The following is a 19794-nucleotide window of genomic DNA, read 5'->3' as shown; positions in this document are numbered from 1 at the left end:
CCTTACATTCAGATGGCGTCCGGAAAGGATCTCTAACGACCGGTTTGAACAGGAGGAACGATTACAGCAAGAAAAACCTGTTTCAATGTTCAGTATTTATGGGCGCCTGACGATTGCTTCAATAAGGACTTGAATAAATGTGAACCTCTCCTTTAAAGCTATGTGTTTTCCGATTAAACAGCTGTTACCAGGGTTGGTTAACAGTTAGCAGCAGCAGTAGCAGTAAGTAACACTGACCTGTGATCGGTGGTAAACATTATATGCACGTCGCTATAGTGTTGACTGAAACTTGTCTGGCATAGCAACAGTGACTAATATGACTATTGGTCAATAGGGCTATTAGCTGTACTCACTCACTGCCACATTTCATATTCAGCTGTATGGGTCAATCCCCAACCGGTTTTGATATTCAATAATGCAAGACGCAGATATAAAGCCGCAGGAGACCGTGGGAACTGATAAATTTGACATGAAATATATATTAAAAAAAAAAAAAAGTGTCATAGGAGGCTAGAAGTATTGTAGAAATCAGAAAACTGGCCAGATCTGTATTTATGCCACGTTCATGTCATGTGGGAGGGAAGGTAATGATGGGAAAGATAACCGTGTTCAGAAACCTGCGAACGTTCACGTAATCGGACAACTCAACTGTCAACCTGCTTGTGCCACTGCTTCTCACGCACTACCAGCCGCCTTAATAAATAAACACCAACGAAACAAAATGGAAACACACAAACGCTGACTACATTTCTTCAAAGAACGTCATACTGCCTATCAATCAAACTGTTTTTGTGTTTAAGCGCTATTATACAGGAGTCCAATTGGAACAAAGTCTAATAGTTGAGTGATGGTTGTTTTACTGCAGAGTTGGACGTGTGAGGTATAAAAATACTGTGCTTGTTCAATATGGCACTATATCTATTAAATTTCAGCATTTATTTACCTTTAACAACATACTTTGCCAGGATTTACTGATTCTTTTCTTGTTATCGATGAGGACAATAAAACCATAACCTGACAGGACTTTATCAAAATGTATTGGCCTATGTCAGCTTGTGCTGACTGAACAGAGCTTTTGGACTGGACTGGCCCTAATGCTCAAAAACTGTGTTTAAAGCTAGTGTTTTCAGCATTAAAATACCATCAACAAATTCAGGCTTTATGGGATTTGTTGCTCACTCAAAGCTACTCTTTCTGGACTGGTGTAGGGCTTGCCGAGGAATGTTTCTGGTTAGGTCAAATCACTCAACTCCACAGCTCGGAGGATCCAGTCTGTCAGCCGTCCGTCAGCCCCAGTGAGCTCTACTTCCTCTTCCAGCTCCACCTCCACAGGAAACAGGAGGTTCCAGCCAGTTTCGTTCCTATTCATGCATCAATCCACACTCGTGCCAATCAGTTCTCCTCGAGAGCCGCTTCACATTAGTGTGCCGCAGTAGTAGCGAGAGCAGTGTATCACAGCTCATCCTGTCTGAAGCATGGACCGACTCCAGCTTTGGTTGTCCATGCAAATTAAGACCTCACTCAAGCCAGTGTGTGCACTTTGGCTGGTTCCAGCCCTGCATGACTCACGCATAACTGCATTTAGCAAACCTCAAGAACCCATTTTAGCTATTTAGCAGTCTCGCTTATGCGAAGGGCGTTAAAATAAAGTCATACATCAGCTATACAACATGAGTGCTGAGTACTTTTGATTACGCCCGTCTGGTCAATACACCTATCTGATATCATAGCATCAGGCAAATTTTAAACTTAATTCAAAAGGCACTTCAAGGGGTAAATCACAGTAAATACTGTACATGCTTTTTGTCAAGTTACAAACCATCACGTAGTTTTCACTTATCTGCCCCACCACCACACTCCTCACATCAAATGACATTGTTTTCCCATTAGTTGACCCCTCTATCATCCCACAAAAACAATACGTTTCAGGGGGATTTTGTTGCAAAATTAAAGAGGCAAAATTCCTCCAAAATGCTGTTTAATTGTGACTCGTTCTTTGTACCATTTCAGGAAGCTATGTTATGACTTCCTTCTTCTTCCTCGCTTTAAGAATGTGTTGTGTGTCCCTCGGGACAAATGACCGCTGCCTCTGCACCAACTAACAGACATCCAAATAAACTTGAACTTAAAACACTAACCCCCCGAGCATGTGGCTAACATGTGGCTCAGCTCACGTCACTGCTACTCTGGACCTCTGGAGAGAAAGAGAGCAGTCTGGATGTTAAAGGGGAACCCTTGCAGGCTCTCCACAGTCATAACATCCCTGCTGTGCTGTTGACAGGAGTCTCCGGCACACTTTGGACTTTGTTTTGTCAGTGACTCAACAAGCACATCCGGCTAATCGTTGCAGTTTGTAACCGGGACTGGGAAGTGACACCATCCCTCAGTCCCGAGGTAAATCAGAACAGCATGTGGATGTTTGAGCTGTCCCCACGGTGTACTCTGATGAGTGTGTGTGCGTGCGTGTGCGCCTCTGTGTGTGTTTGTGCGTGTTTGTATGTGGTCTACTCTCAGTGTCAAGAATGAACCCGACGTCAGCACAACACTATAAACACTATAAACTGGCAAAAGCTGTGTGGCACTTTAACCCATGCCAGAAAATGTTTTTCCATGTCTCTCTTTGTCATGTTGACAATAAAGAAACATGACCAAAGCGGTCTACACCCAGAGACCAGACCAGACTTGACGAAATGTGGTCAGGAAAATCTGTTCTATGCATAGATAAACCCTTTTAAGGTATTGATGGAAAGTAACTAATTTACTCACCGTACTGTATTTAGGTATCATTTTTGTGGTACCTGCACTTTCCATTTCTGATACTTTATAGTTCTACTAAATATTGTACTTATAACTCCGCTTTATTTACTAGATTTTACAAATAAAACTAAATATGCTTTAGATTAAACTACTGTACCCAACAATAAAACAGTTTAAGTAGCCTCACCTCGACCAGTTAAAACATTAAAATACTGCTTAGACAGTAATTCTATTCTATTCTATTCTATTTGGGTCATTCTGCCACCTAATGAGTACTTCCGTTTTTTATTGTACAAGTACATTTTGCTGATAAGACTCCCGGTTTTCTCTGTACAATAAGTAAAAAAAAAAAAAAAAAAAATTAAATTAAAAATGCAGGATGTAATGCAGCAACTTTACATTGAGGTAATGCCAGAGTACATGATTTCATTATTTCCTTCATGACTGTTTGTAAGAGCTGCTTTTAAGTTTGTTTGTGCAGTGATACAACAGAGGTGAGGTTGTAAAAATACAATGTTGAAATAATGTTTATAAAATAACAAGAGGAACAATGAACATGAGACTGTAGCCTATGAATAGTCTCAAGCAGTTTTACTTCTACCTTTTGACTATAATATTGTTGCTGAAATCAGAGGTCAGCTGACTTTCACGTTACCTTTATTTACAGCAACAGAGTGCTGCCACCAAGCACTAACCTGCTTGCACATATGCCAATATGCACTTAGACAAGTTCAGCTTGTCGTGTGCAATCAAGGACCTGACTGGACGAGCACTGACCAAGGAACTGTCAAGCCCGACCGACAATTTACAGCTGACCAGGGGCAGAAATCTTGTAAAATAAGTGGTTTACAAAAACATTTGACCTCAAAAATACGGAACAAAGAGTTGTCGACAAGCAAGTCATGTACAACAGAACTCTTTAAAAAAAAAACACTGTTGGGATTTGTACCAGTGTCTGATATGTTTCTGCTATTATTTAAATATGATGTAACTTTGAAGGTGATACTGGGAGAACAACAAGTTTGTTTCTGGTAGGAAAAGCTCGCCTACGCAACAGCACGCCGGCACAAGAGCTCTGAAAATAGCCTCTGCACAAACAGTATTTTGTGGAAATACTGGGCGGTTGGACGGCTCTTTGGGACTTGAAGCACCTCTTAACTTCCTCTGTCACCACAAGCTGCGCTAGGTTGCGGAGAGCCCTCAGCTTCTCTAAAAGCCTTTTTGTATAACCCGCATTTGGGAAGTAAACTCTGGCAATAGGAATCATCATTTGTCAGGGTGTTTAAAAATACAGAGCAGAGAGAAAACTCCTTTGCTCAAATTGATGCTCCTTGTTTTTAAAGTTCACCAAGTCCATGGAGTTTTATGCATCTCCAGTGGGCATGTAATGGAATAACTTTGGGAGACAAAATGGCAAAGAAAGTATTTAGGGAGAATAAACAGGCCCTGTGGTAAAGCCCTGTTCCAATTCTTCATTTTTATTATCCTTCAAAGTATTTAGAGTATTGCATTTCAGCATAAAGTCAGCAAGACAAAACGTACTGTATTTTTTGACGCAGAGATGTCATTGCGTTATTTTCTACTGGGTATTCAGACGAAAACTCGATTGTAATTAGAATAAGATTAGTTTGTACAAAAGTATTTTTTGTTGCCCTTAATTCCATCAAATGTGTAGACTTTGATTTTGTACCAATGCTCCATACACGAACGTTGACACTGTCGAGCTACCGCGGTGAAAAGGCTGTATCACACTGCTCACCTCTAACAGCTCTGAGACGATGGGCAGGACCTCTGGGTTGCAGATGTCGATTGAATCGTCCCTGTAGGTCTTCTTCTTGTAGCGGATGTTACCCAGGTGGAGGATTGCCGACAGTAGGGAGAAGATCCTGACGAGGAAGGGAGACACGTACCGTGTTGTTAATACATTTATACTATTTTGTGCAACTGACCCACTCATTGAGCAGGATTAGATGGGAGCCGTGCATTTCCAAGAAGCTGATTTAACAAACCGGAAAAAAAAAAACAGCCTCCTTTCCTGACTAATGCCTGTTTACAAATTTAACTAAAATACCTCAGAGGCCCTGTTCACCCGCCCACGCCCACCCCCACCCCTCCCCCCACAAACACACAACACTATAAAGACTTAAATCTGGAAAGAAGACATGCTTTGAGCTGTTGACAAGCTGCAAGAGTATGTGAGAATTCAGAGAAACTAAGATGTGTTCTGAGAACATCAGATGAGGAGTAGGAATAACTACAGGGTTTGTTTCAGCCCCCTTATATTGCTGACTATGTGACCACATCTGCTGAGCTGGTAATACGTTTCCACAGAAATGTAATGAAATAAATTTCTGCACATTTCGTCTACTTATATCTCCCTCTGACCCTGATGTTAACAGACCGTGGGGCTGAGGTTCTGTAATCACTTAACGGTAACTCGTCTTACTGTTTGCGTGTGCTGGGTAGGAAGCCGACCATCTCCATGGCCAGCTGGAGCCGCTCAAAGTCGTGTTTCAGATCCTCTCCTTCCACCGTGAAGCAGTCCTGCTGGTGTCAGGTGGAAACACAGAAAGACAGAGGAAGAGAGGAAGACGGGGGGTAGAGACATCAGCATCACAAAGGGTTTCGTGACAAATATATAACGCACCAACTTGACTAAAACCCGTCTGATGAGTATCAACAAGGTTCCAATGCAGAGGGTGAAGACTTGGTGCTCTGTGAAACCGATGGATGAATCTACTGTGCAATTGTCCTGCGGAGGCTGAACGAGTGTGTGTGTGTGTACGTGTTTGACTAAGCGGGGTTTCACACATTTTTTCGTGTAGGAGCTGGGCCACCTTGCTATGCTAACATCATAGGAAATTACAACACCTGATAATGAAATGTATTAATTATATAAAACATTAAATCAGAGATATGACACAGTCACGGCTTTGCAGGTCACAAGTAAGTCCCATGTCTGGTCCCAAGTCAAGGCCATCAGGTCCCAAGTCAAGTCCTAAACTTTGTTTTTCGAGTCCTAAACAAGTCATTTTGCGCCTGTCATCAGATTTAAAGCCATTTTAATTGTGTTGAAACAGAAATAATAACTGCTTTTCAAAGCATTTGCATTCATGAAAGTCAAAAAAATTTTAGCAAATTAAAAACTCTCGATGTTTCCTGTCCTGAAGTGCTGCTACGCACACGAAACGCACCTTTCCCTCCTGCTCATGCAACGTGATTGGCTGCTGTCGGATTGATTCAATTAACAGGAAAGTAAAGTATTGATTGTCCTTCCTTCGCTGACTTTGTTTATAACATCATTCGCAGTTGCTGGGCTTGGGGAGAATGTCGAGTTATTCCAAGTCAAAAACGTAGTGTTTAGCCGACCACATAGAAAATAAGTCGATCATGGTTAGATAAGATACCGTCGTGGTCGTCTGACTCAGCGCAGCAGATGACGTCGATTCATCTATCAAGTCAAGTAATTAATTAAAGCAGCATGCTTCAGAGCTTATTTCAGTTGAGCAGATGCAAGCCACGTCTGTTAGCAAATTTTCTGGGGAAAATCCTGCTAAGTGAACACAAGAGTGTTCCTGTGCAACCGGGAGACACTGATATGATACAGTTGCTGTTTGTGAGCTTAGTGCAGCCATGACTGAGATACTAAATAAGTGGTATTAAATAAGGAGTTATAGAGTGAGGATGTGTACATTACGTTGCCTGTGTGTGTGTTTGTGTCTCCTCAAGCCCTCCGGTCGGGTCAGCATGTCTCTGCTCCAGCAGCGAGCCTCTCTCAGGCTGTAATTAGCACATACCACAGCAACCGGCCAGCGAGAGGAGACACAGGAACCCATAATCCACACTCTGGATCTGCCTCTTCTACACTTTAACGTTCAACACTCCTCTCTGCTTCTCCATTGTTTTCCTTTGGCTTAGAACAGTCAGGAACTGCAGAGCCAACGAGCGGCGCATTGCTCCAGCGAGCTTCTCCAGCTTTCAAATTGCTGGGTATGTTCGACCTCTGCCCAAGCAGCACAATGTGATACGTTGAAGGAAGTTGAGAAAATAAAGAAATCAATTCTGGCCAGTTGCGAGGGAATACTTTGGTCAGAAACCAAAACCTTGGCTATTGGTACTAAGAAAAAACAAGAAAAAAAAGGACAAGGGATTCTTGAATGCAGTAAAGGGATGATTAAGAAACAATCTGGTTCTCTTACTTATTTTAAACAAAGAATGGTTTTTAGCTTCAGAAATTGAAATTGTAATTTTATGCCAGTTGCAACACTTCTGGTGCACGCTGACACTAAACTGAGTCAAGTAAGGAGCCCAGCTGACTCTGCACATGGAGCTTTTTAACAGATGCCTCGTGGATCCAGTTAAAAGGTATGTGCATCCAGTCTCGGCTTTCCTTTTACTTACCATGACTTAATCATGATTTACGTCGTTGAGGCGACCCGGTCGATTCGGTGCCAAAGACAGCATGCCACCCCATCACTAGACATTCCACACGACCAAAACCCATAGACACCAAAACAGGCACAAAATGCAAACCCACAGCCACCGAGGCCCAGAACCAAACACCCGACTGCACACACCAAATAAAAAACATCCAGAAAATGTTTGGTCTATGGGATCTTCTGTCAAACACTTGATTTTTTTTTTTTTCTTTTTCTTCGCATTTGTTTATTTTCTATTTTCAGCTCCAGACGTTGCATCTGGAATCTGTATACACTTGTCACTGTTCAAAGTGCTGAGTGTCTCTATTTACTGCAGCGTGCCCCCCGTACATTGACCAATGGCACGGGTCAAAGGTTAAATAGGCCAAAAGGGTTTGTCAGATGCTCAGACAGCTGTCAAGGGCTGCCAAGCTGTGTGTTTGTGTTTGTGTGTGTCTGTGTGTGTGTGTCTGTTTGTCTGGGTGTGTGTGTGTGTGTCTGGGTGTGTGTGTGTGTGTGTGTGTGTGTGAGAGAGAGAGAGGAGCCAGGGGAAAAAGGAGGACACGGAGAGAGCTGGGAGTAGTCGGTGACGTTAAAGAAATAGTTGGACGTTTTGGGAAATGCGCTTTGCAAGGGTGAGATGAGAAGATACATGACAATCTCATGTCTTTTGTTAAGGTGGGGCAAGTATATATATATGATCAGGTGGGGTCTATGAAGGGGTGCTTGAGCTTATCTGATAGTTACGTTTGCGGTACATTGGACGAAAAAGGTTAGGAACCACTGAAATAGAAGATAAAATATACCACAACTTGTTAAAACCAATTTAACAAGAAAGATATAAACAAAGCGCTGTGCAAGATATGAATGATTGATCCTTGAAAAGTCAAGTTTGGAGGAATCAGAGCATGGTTAGCCTAGCTTAGCATAAAGACTGGGGAAGCAGCTTGTCTGGCCTAGATCTTGTTCTTGTTTTTGTTTAACCCATACATGAACAGAAATATGTAAAATTTGTGATTTTATGGGAAGTAACATGGTGTAACTATTTCTAAACAAACAGTCCATCTACCGTATCTGTCCAGTGCTACTATGCAGCAGTTTCAGTTATAGCATGTGTCCTCAAATACAGTTGGTGTGCACAGGTTTTGAGACGATGGTACCAAACCTGGCAACCTTGCTCTCACTATAAATAACAGGGTCATCCTACACAACAAAATTGTTCTTTCAAAGTGCTGCTGGAGTTTTGACCGCGTCAGACGTTTTCCTTTCTCCATGCACATTGAAAGAAGGTGTAGTGAATCCGTACTTTGGGAAGCTGGGTAGTGTCACCGCATCCTGCTGCTCCAACAAAGCCAGATAGTCTTTGTTACATTTCTGTTTATGTACGAGTCACACAAACAAGATACAGCATGTGAACAAGGCAGCTTTAGAGCTCTTAGCAGGTGTAATTTTTTCAGTTTCGACAGAGGCAGGCTCATTGTTTCTAGCTGCTGTCTGCGATCTAAGCTTGGCTGAATGCGTCATGACTCCAACTCCATATTTAAAACGCTGACATCAATCTTCTCATCTCACTCTTGCTAAGAAATAAAAATTTTATAATAATGTTGAAGTATTCTTTGAAAAGAACTGTCACAGAAAAAAATCCTGTCTTTCGAGAGCCAAATTGTACCCCCCATGTAGGCTGTAGGCCGAAAAGTTTGGCACTTTACTCCTTCTCAGAGGACAGTAGCTGCAGTGAGCCTGGATTCACAAAGGCTGCAGGGATTTTCGAATGACAACCCAGAGTCAGAGCAAAAAGCACAAATGAAAAACCATCAACAGAAGCATTAATAAATCCATAGAAACTGCTCAAACCACTCCTGCAGCATAATCCACCCCTTCACCGTTGATCCACATGTTCAGTGTGACCCAAACAATCCTCATTTTGCCAAAAAATTACTAAACATGCTACTTCCGAGGTGTTCTATGAGGTTCAGATTATTCTGCAGGCATACACCCAGTGAATCCAAAATGATGACAGCTTTTCAAAGCCACCTTTTTAAGCCTACAAGAGGTGAGTATTTGGTACTCAAAAGATAGATTTTTGGGGCTGTATTTCTTTAACTGGATGAATCTGAAGTATGACTAAAGCACTTGAAAAAAAAACTGAGTGTGCTCAGAGACCCTTTCCTGAATAAAAGAACAGTTTGAAAAAGTCAGAGACAAAGAGCCAAAGCCAAAAGGGAAATACAGTGAGACTAGCGCACCAGTTGGTGTTACACTAACTGACTTCATCTCATTTGTTTGCTCGCTGGCAAAGTCATAGTAACGTAATCTTCAATTAGGAGATACTGGATCCCTTAAACACACACAGCAAATCCCACTGACCAAACATTACTTACTTCAGGTGGAGGCTGGCAAGACAGTGGCAAGCTCAAAGACCGGTGACACGGCAAACACACACACACACACACACACACACACACACACACACACACACACACACACACACACACACACACACACACACACACACACACACACACACACACACACACACACACACACACACACACACACAACGGTCCACACACTTAGAGGGAAGTTGCAGGATGTGAAGCCTATTGAGCACTACTGAAATAGTCTCATTGAATAAACAGTATGTAGGAAATTATACTTTCTTTAAAACTATTACTTACTTACTATCGGTTTCCTGTTCAAAATTTGCTATTATCTGATCTTTACTGCTATCTTTGATAATAGAGTTTACTGTTTAGCTATAGAATTACCTGTCTTAGTACATGTTTTTGGTATAACTTCTAACTTTTGTTATAACCAGCCGAAAAATACTCTGTTATTTTTATAAGCAATCTATGTAATACTTTACCTCTCCCAATAAAAGAGCCAAACTCCATTGATTTTTAATTTAAGACTGAAAACCTTTAATCATATAATTGTTACCTTGTTCTGGTTTTTGTTCCTTTTTTTACGGCATCTTCTGTAAATACAGTAAGAAACTAAAAAGTGTGCCCAGTAGAGCAGAGACTTCTGCCAAGGCCAAAGTTCAAAACAACATACACCACACTTCAGATAAAAAAAAAAAAAAAATCATAGTAAATGATCCAGATCTGCCTCAAAATTTAATGGGTACTTCCCTGGTTCAAGCCCTGTCCTTCCTCCAAGTTTGGTGCAAATCAGTTCAGTACTTTGTGCGTAACCCTGCTGACACGTAAACCAACACGGGCGAAGACATAACCTCCGTGGCAGAGGTAATAAACTGATTTGAGATTTGTTATTCTCAAATATTAATTTTGGTATCGGCCCAAAACATCCAGTATCGATCCCCACTGACTGACACTAGCATTGCAAGGAAAGGTTACACCGTTAAAATTGAAAAAAAAAGGAGTTCATTTAAGGCAATTTGTCTACAACTGTCAGTGCTTGCAGGAGTTTTCATGTGCCACTATGGCACTGACCATTTTCCACTGTGGTCACTTTGAACTATCTTTGCCTCAGAAACCACATTCATAATGCTCAGTGCTTACAGTGTTTCCTGCTTTGCCTGTCTCCTCTGACCTTGAGTTGAACAACGTGCCGTCGGTTGCTGCGATTTACACTGCAAATGCAAAAACTAAAATACGTATATCTACGCTCTGCGACAACCACCTGGTTTGTTCGAGGTACGCTGTCAAATTTTTATTTCCTGCCCTGTGTGATATATGCGTGTGTAATCCTGAACCTTCCCTTTAAAGATGGTGATTTCCAGATTTGACAGCATCACTCATTTCCCAACAGCAAAACATCCAAACTCAAAAAAATTGTTTAAAGGGATTCCCTTATGTTTGACTTTGGTTAATGAGCATATATTTTGTTATGCTCCTTGGTTTCAAACAGAAATGAGGAGGAGATTTAAGAGCTCTATTTCTTCTAAAAAAAAAAAAAAAAAAGAAGAAGCCAGTTTTCTGAAATAACAATACCTTTTAAGAGAAAACCTCATCTCTGACATTATTTTCAAAACATATAGTAAATTACCTATTAGTTAATTTTGCTATCAGTCATTCTTCAAATACCTCACTTTAAATGAGATGCTGAATTTAGTACAAGAAAGTACACAGTAGTACACAAATCTCTTGATAATAAAGTAGATACACACAGGTATCCCTTTAAACACTTTAGGGGCAGGTTTTTTTAATGGAGCACAAGCAGCTGAGGTCAGTCCAGGTTGCCTCCATCTTTAGTCCATTTCAGTGTAAGCAGATGTGTGTGTGCACAGCAGAGAGAGCATAAGACCAAGACTGGCACCAAAAAACCCAGAGTACCACGACACACCCATGAGCACAGACGCACACAAACAACTTGTCATCCACGTGATACTGACCAGCTCGCTCTCATAGTAATTGTCCCAGTGGAGTTTGTACGATTTCTTTGTCATCTGGAAGCAAGGCAGAGCGGGTTAAGAGGGCAAGAATTACACACAAGAATATGCACAAGTTCAGGAGAATGAGAAAGATTACAAATGCTGATAAGATGTGAGGGGAAAAAAGTACCAATCCTCGCACACACAAACAGACACACACATCTCCAGAGCTGCAATTATTTGATCTATGACGTGACCTAATCAGAGATGACGGTGGACACAACCGGTCTGAATTTCAGAAACCACACAATCTCAATCAGTGTCTGAAAACTGTATGTTCAAGGAGACAGAACCTCGTTTCTCACACTACATATACTAAGATTCGGATCTTAAAATAGCAATACAACAGTAGAAAAGTACTCCAATTTCAAGTATTAGTCATATACTGTCAGGTTTTTAAATCTGTACCAACGCGTCTTATTTTATAGGTTCGTCATATGTTTTGATTTAATTTTTTGGCAACGAGAATGAGCAGCCATAATGAGCTGTTAGATGAAGAGCTGCAGGCGACAGGCTGCACTCCTCCAGCCCCTCAGCAGCATTTCTGTTCCCTGCTGCGATGAGCATGAAATCGTACCGCGGTTGAACGGTGAAGTTGTGGCTCGAACAGCTGAACAATGAGCTGAAACTCACTGTAAGTCTCCATAAAAGCGAATGAGGAGCTGGAGCTGAATCAGGTGATATTTCTCCGTAGGTTCATCGCTATGCGTGACCCCGTTCGCATTGTCGAGCTGTTTTCACGTTGTCCTTTGAGGTAAATATGGATTATCATTTTTGCTCCTGTGTGACACTGTTTGTGTAAGGAGTTCGTATGTGTGTGTGTGTATATATATATATATGTGTGTGTGTGTGTGTGTGTGTGTGTGTTTGTGCCCCTGTTTGTCAGGAACACAGACACAAACACGCTCAGACAAACGTTCGTGCACACAAACACACGCGACCGTCGGCGCCCTCTGCACGAGAGCAAGACAGTGCCAGATGAACTCCTGAGTCTTGCCGTTGCCATGGAAACAGTGCTGCGGAGTAACAGGCGGCTGGCAGCAAATGAGGCGGGGGTTTGTTGTTGTGGGGATTAAGGGACGACGAAGGGAAAAACAAAACATTAAAAAAAAAAAAAAATGTTACTTTTTTTGGGGAAGCCAAAAAAAGATGAACAAATAATTTTTTTTTTCTTCCTATTTTTTGTTGCCTCCCCAGTGTGCTGCCATACGAAGGGGGAATATGAATCCTGCAAACATCTGCTGCCGACCGCAAAAGCAGCACACATGTGGGGGGCTTTTGGCATGTACACAAGCACGTAAGCACACCCAGCCACACAGCCACACACAAACACACAAACACACACACATGGACATATGAGACATACACAAATGAAGCCCTGAAATTTTTTGGAGTGATGCAATCAACACTTAAGCGTGTTGAGAAGTGCGTTCCAGTTATGATAAATAAGTAAATAAGATCCGACAGAGAGCTAAGTAGGGAGGGGAGACAGAGAAACTGTGTCTCATCATCTTCAGAGTCTCCGTCTAGCTCTCTACAAGGTGCCTTGGCTTCTACTTTTTAATGATAACTCATCCTTTTCTTGCATTTGGGATGAATGTTCACCGTTTCTTAAAAGAGAAAATAGTCATCTCCACTTCAAATCTACTCTGAATTATTTTCAGCACAGTAAAATCTGAACCTCACAATGTTTCCGTCACGTTACAAATCTGATCTTTTTAATTTTTTTGCATGGGTCACAGTTTCACACTGCCCTACGAACAACTTGTTAACGTGAAATGGCTTTCTGATTCAGTAAGAAATGCTGGTTTATCGCCTCTGGTAACTGCCGAGACAAGTAATGTCGAGGCGAGCACTTATAACATTAGTGGCTTTTTGTCACTTTGAGCTTTCAATCCCTTCTAACTTGTTGTGTCTTGTGTTTTGTAAATGCAGCACAGAACAGAGACAGGATTGTCTTTGCTCCGTGCGGGACTATTTACATGGTGACGTGTCACCAGCAGACAGGACTCATTAGTAGGGCTGGGTATTGGTTGAACATTTTTTGACTCTGACTGCATTACTTGAGTTCTGTTGAAACAAAACAGCTCGAAACGACTTAAATCAAGCAGGGATGGGAAACGTGATGACACGTGACGTGAGTACTCCATAAATTTGTCTACCGTACCATTTTTACCGTGATAGCTGCTCCCTTCAACACTGCATGTCCGGGTGATTTAGGCCATTGTGGGTAATGATGCAAATAAATGAGCAGGACTGTTATGTTCTCCTACTGGATTTTTATATGATTTGTTACTACATACTTAATTCAGAAAATGCATCATATCACAATTTATATTATATTATGTGACATGGAATCACACACGCCATAATTGAGAACTCTATTCATGTTGTCCATCCCTTTCAAAGAGTATTGACAACGAATACCCAGCCATACTGATTAGCGTTGATTGTACTTGCACATACTCAAAGAATGACCATTTGTCATTTTGAAAAATGTCAATTTGTACACAATCGCAGATGATGAGACAAATTTAAGAGGCCCGGTAGCAAGTTGCAGACATCACCTGCACGTGGGTTTCCATCCACCTGTTTTTATGTGCAAGTGCAATTTGCCGTACCCCAGAAATTTGAAATAAAGAAAGTGGCACATCAAAATATTATAAAAAGGTGGAAATGTGGGTGTACTGATGAAAGCAAAATATGAAGCGAAATGGAAACAGACTTAGTGAATAAATCAAGACGTATGTATGTGAACCATGCCACTTGATGAGCGATGAGGACACTGTAACAAACATAAAGACCATATTTCCATCCATTAACTACGTCATCTTGTTGCGCCGTCTTATTCTACAAAGGTTTAATGGCACCTGACCGGAAAGTTTATCTGGATGAACCAACTTCTCTTATTGGCATAACAGTACTGATGGAAATGTGCATTCATTTGCACTTTCTTTTGCCGATTTTCTTGAAATTCACTCAAAATGTGTGCTACATTTGAACGGAAACCTTGCTGGTGACTCTCAAAAGTTAATCACATTTACACAAATTCTGTGTCAGAAACAGGATTTACATCATCTGACAGGTAACACAACAGAACAAAGGATATCTAGATGTGCAATTTGCATAGAGATATACTTGATAATTATATTCACTGAATACACTGCTCTGTGCGGTGTCGGTGTGTTTGCACGAGCGGACCTGGTTGAGGTAGTGGTATTCCTCAGGTTTGAGCAGATGGAAGGACTTCCTCTCCTCTTCACTGGCTCCGGCCAACAGGTAGTAGAACACATGGTAGTTCCTGCAGATACACAAACACACACACACACAAACACAACAAGTTAGAGGGTACGATTCTACAGCACAAACTTTTCCCGTATTGATTTCTTGAATATTGAAAGATTCCCTCGGAGGTGAACTGAGGACATCAGCTTTCACTGAAACGTCTCCAGAGGGAAGAGACTCCACTCAAAGCTTTGGAGCGGAGTACAGTGAAAAAAAACTAGCTGCAGCCTATTTCCCAACCCAAACCTGCAACATGTAACAAATAAGTCACGCCTTCGACCCGGCAGGCTCGCATTTCAAGTCAAACAAAGCAGCAGTGTGGTGTGTGGGCTGGAGGTAAGGGCCACTGATTAGCCGTGACAAAGGCTGGGGCTTCGGCCAACGCGCTGAGATGTAATTCTATTACAGCGGGAAACGAGCTTCACTTCTCTGCACAGGGACACTTAGTGCTTGATGGAGTGGTGGAAAGTTAGGAAGTCCGGGGGAAGGATATTAAAGAATCCCAAAGTGTACGCTGTAGATGGGTGGAAGGATGAGTGTTTTTTAACTGAAACTCGAATACAGTCCTTGTACACAGGGGATGTAGTAATATCCTTTAATGAGCTTGAATTTTAATAAGTTCGATAACACCTTTATAACAAGTTTTATTATTTTCATAACTGTCACTGCTCCTGCTGTTAATACAGCAACTTTACTGTGGCCAACAAACATCATCAGTGAGATGTGCGCAGGCATGGGGGCAGAAAACAGAGGGGATCAACATGAATAGTTGTTCTTGTGTCAAAAACTGCGTGAATCACAAAAGTAACGCGCGGAAAACGCTCAGTGTCTCAAGAGGGAAAACCTGCCTGTCAGCTCAGAGGGCAGAGTTAGCTGTTAGCTCCAGCGCTCTGGTCGGGGCCGCGGAATTTTATGACAGATGTGGCGGCTTTGGGCTGAAACTGCAGGAATGAACTCGCGTTTTAAGGTAAGTGCGTTCATGGCTGCTTAATGAATATCGCTGACGTTTGTCAGGTTGCGTTCCAGTTTGGGAATCCGCTGATGCGAGGAGCAACTGGTAGGCTCATAATTTTCCAGAGGAAAACAAATTAAACAGGCGGTACGGAGTGTCTTCGCACGACTCCTGTGCGACAGGAGTGAAGCGCTGCCTGAGTTTTTGAGTTAATGTAACACATCTGGCATATTGCAACTGCATGGTAGACTTGGTGGAAAAAGCATGATTTTCACACATGCTAATGTCACAAATATATTAACCGGAATGAGGGCACCAGTTCTCTTTACCTTGAGCAAGACGATGTGTTTTCTCACATTAACATTAATGGGAAGGGGCTTCTGTGCCTTTAATTTGTGCTCTTTCATTTCTCTCTACCTGTAGAGCTAACTTACTGCGGTCTGTGTTAGCATTATCATTGCTACTAGCTGCCGTCTCTCACCGGGATATGTATCATAATAGTTATTAAAAAAAAGAAGGTATAAATACAAGGATGTGTGTTGCATACAACTTCACCCCTAAATGGTAATTTTACAAGTTTTCTACCAAGCTGCTTTAGTTCAAGGTTCAAGATCACTTTTTTCTTTCCAAGCTCCTTGTGCTACAAACTTACAGGTAAATAATTAATGGACTGAACACCTCAAATAACTCTCACTTTAACACTTCCTAGTAATGAACACTGAACGAGCTACCAAAACAGTGGCCAAACTCGTTAGCTGGCTGGTTAGCTTAAGTCACAGAAGTACACTGTAATGTAAACACACAGATGAACATCAGGTTGCTTGATGGATCTGGTCGTTTCAGGGCAAAGGGCACTTGTTATTTCCCTTAATGCAGCCATTATCGACATGGATACTAAAGTAAAATCCAGTGCCCCTGACCCCAAACCAAACTTGTTAAAAACAAGATTCTTGCTGACCTGCCACAGGTCTTGAAACAGTGTTTTACAACCGTCTTTCTGCCATATTATACCTCCATGTTCCAAGTCTCCCAAGAATCAAGTATTCTTTGTGATGGGTCATATGTGCATATTGTACAAAGATACTGGTAATGTTGCCAGATAAGTCCAGTGCAATCGATGAATTACATAAGTACACTGTCCCCACAACCACTAAAATGTTACAAAATATCACGCATTTGTTCAATTGTATTCGTTGTGGCCTTCGATAAAAATACAGTACCACTTGTTTTGAGTGTGAACATTGAGGTTGTGTTTATCAAGATAGAACTCGTGTTCCTAGCTGGAAGTGAAAAAAAAACAACAACAAAAAAATAAACAACAGGCAGAGCTTGCGGTCATTTTCTGTGCTTGCATTTCTGTGAGTCAGTCTTGAAATGCTGGGTTCCCATGGGTAAGGCATGGCGAATGGAAACAATTCGGCTATTGCACTGTCCGCACTGTCAGCTTGTTATTCTTGAACGTACAGTGAAACAGTCCCAACTTACAATAGATTCAGATTTGTTTGGGGTTTTTTTTTTTTTTCAAACCACAGTTCTGCTTTATTTCCATCACCTGCTCTTGCACATGCGATGACTCCAAAAGAAATGCTTTAAACGACTTGTCCCAGCTTGCAACAGATAGACTGTGATATTGTGTTGTGTACAAGTGACAGCATAACAACTAAACTAACTAAATATTCTCAACATGACATTAGTCACATTAATTTTAGTAAAATTACAGTATGATACCCAGCGCTATACTTGTCCTCAGTTATTGACACCAGGACAGTGTCTACAACTATGAACAATTTCAGAAAGAAATATTTTTGCGGAATAAATGTCAGGTACGTCGACCATTTGTGCACTTTTTTGTGGAACATTTTATGATCTTGACCACCGTCCCATCAAAGTGCAGGGTCACAAATGCTCGACAGTATCCATGGAAAGCTGAGCTAGTTCCCTCCCCCTTTTTTTCCCCCCTTCGTCGGGGTTGTGCAGAGGCAGCCTGTCACGGAACAGGCTTTAAGATTTAAGATAGTTTGTAGTTTATCATCGGTCTGCCTGCTCTCCCACCACCTCTCTGATCCAGGTCTGAGCCGTCTGGGAGGTCCTGTCTTTAGTTTCTACCCTATCAATATGGCTGCCAGGGCCTGTCATCAGGATGAAATAGAAACCTCAGGCCAATCAGGGTTAGAGGGATTAGATGACCAGTGGAGGGTTTTACATTGTTTTGGTTTTTTTTTTTCCTCCCCTCACAAAGCCGTTATGCTGGTGGGATCAGTGACTTTTTTTTTTTTTTTTACTATTGCTGGGAGAGATATGGGGACATAGCTGGTGGAGAAAAGAAATTGTGTGTGTGTGTGTGTGTGTGTGTTGTCTGGGAGAAAAAAAATGACTTTTAAGATGTGGGTTCAGGTGGAGCCTCCTGCATGTGTGTGTGTGTGTGTGTGTGTGTGTGTGTGTGTGTGTGTGTGTGTGTGTGTGTGTGTGTGTGTGTGTGTGTGTGTGTGTGTGTGTGTGTGTTTGTGTGTGTGTGTGTGTGTGTGTGTGTGTGTGTGTGTGTGTGTGTGTGTGTGTGTGTGTGTGTGTGTGTGGCGGGCTCCTGTTGTATGCTAAGCGATTCAACTAGTTCAGCTTTGTGTATGTGAGTATGTGAAAAGAAACAAGGAGTGGGAGACAGAGAGTGTTGCTGTTGCACTAAACGGGAGGCATACCCATTCTCTATGAAATATCTCACAATCTGTATATTTTCTCATATTCCGGAAGACTCCCGATGCGCAATTAAGCAAACGCTTAAAAGACAAACATGTAACGTTTGCATAAATAACCAGACCCCGATGGAAACCTGATAGTTGAGGAAAGGGCAGAGGGCTACTTCACAGACGATGGACACCTGATATATCTTCGGCTTGCAGAGGAAATGAAGGCTATTTCAGTATTGAGTTTCTTAGACGGAGAACACATATGCAGAGAGATATGGATTTGACATCTTACACGCAAACAAGCGAGAATATGGTTCTCAGTGTTTCCAATTTCTGATGTAGATTATTTATGGCTGCATCCCGTCAGCCATCAAAATAAATGCAGATGAATTCCTATTTCATATCTTCAAACTACAGTCTACCACACTGGGGAAGCCGGGACAAACTCTTACCTTGTGAGCGCGTCAGACGTGTGTGTACTACATGACAGTGGCATGACTAGACACTGTGATCACTGAGCCAACTAGGTGACAATATGTCAAAACAAAATCTCGCAGATGCACCAGTGATGAAATGATGAGTAACCAGGCGGCTTATCGGCCCCGATAAAAGAACCCATAGTTTACATGAACCACAAACGCTGCTGTCAGTCCGATGTCTGACTGTCCTGGGAATCCTCCTTTTTGTCCCCACTCACCTCTCATTGTGCTCCTGGTACACCAGACGGGATTTCTCCAGCAGGTACTTCTCCACATAGGCTCTGAAAAACGCCACACACATACACACCTTAAAAAGAGCCATGTCAGAAAAAAAGCTAACAAAATACAGGGAAGAGGGTCACAGAGTCACACACTTGAATAACTGAATAAAGACAGAAGGAAAGATACGAAACCTGCAGAGGTGAAGGCAGGCAAACTGACCAACGCATTTCAAGGGACATAGTTAACTGATTCCCTGTGTTTTCAATAACTCGTCATATTAAACATAGGAACTTCTCTCTCCCACGAGGAAACTACAGCTACTACAAACACTAAACTACATATTCTAAAACGTTTAACCTGAATAATACATTTTTCAAGTATCACCAAATACTAGTTATTCAATCGTGGTTGATTTAATTTGAATGATCTAAGTCATAACACAGCCTCTAAATGACTGATTTCTTATTATGACCTCATGTGAGCAATGCAGGAGATTAATTACATGATTATTATGATGATTATTAACTATTAAGTGTGAATTTATCAGAGACTAATTAATAAAAATGAATTATCCTGGCTGTTTTGTGTATGCCTGTTGCTGTGG

General features: G+C 41.7%; 1 protein-coding gene across 9 annotated transcripts in view; it reads right to left on the bottom strand.

Annotated features, from left to right (window-relative positions):
* LOC120793171 (unconventional myosin-IXa-like) overlaps window positions 1-19794 on the bottom strand; it is a 163690-nt gene that overhangs the window by 63594 nt on the left and 80302 nt on the right. For 5 of the 9 annotated variants that reach the window (XM_040132969.1, XM_040132972.1, XM_040132971.1 and 2 more), the window contains exons 4-8: window positions 19187-19249; window positions 14773-14872; window positions 11533-11586; window positions 5204-5304; window positions 4517-4643 (exon numbers count right to left, since the gene is read on the bottom strand). In XM_040132969.1, coding sequence (XP_039988903.1) covers window positions 4517-4643; window positions 5204-5304; window positions 11533-11586; window positions 14773-14872; window positions 19187-19249 — 445 coding nt within the window. The remainder of the gene's footprint in view (window positions 1-4516; window positions 4644-5203; window positions 5305-11532; window positions 11587-14772; window positions 14873-19186; window positions 19250-19794) is intronic. The other 4 variants (XM_040132970.1, XM_040132978.1, XM_040132974.1 and 1 more) reach the window with 3 other exon arrangements.

This window comes from Xiphias gladius, chromosome 8, assembly GCF_016859285.1.
Source record: "Xiphias gladius isolate SHS-SW01 ecotype Sanya breed wild chromosome 8, ASM1685928v1, whole genome shotgun sequence".
NCBI classification, from domain to species: domain Eukaryota; kingdom Metazoa; phylum Chordata; class Actinopteri; order Istiophoriformes; family Xiphiidae; genus Xiphias; species Xiphias gladius.
This window is presented reverse-complemented; position numbering and strand designations above follow the sequence as displayed.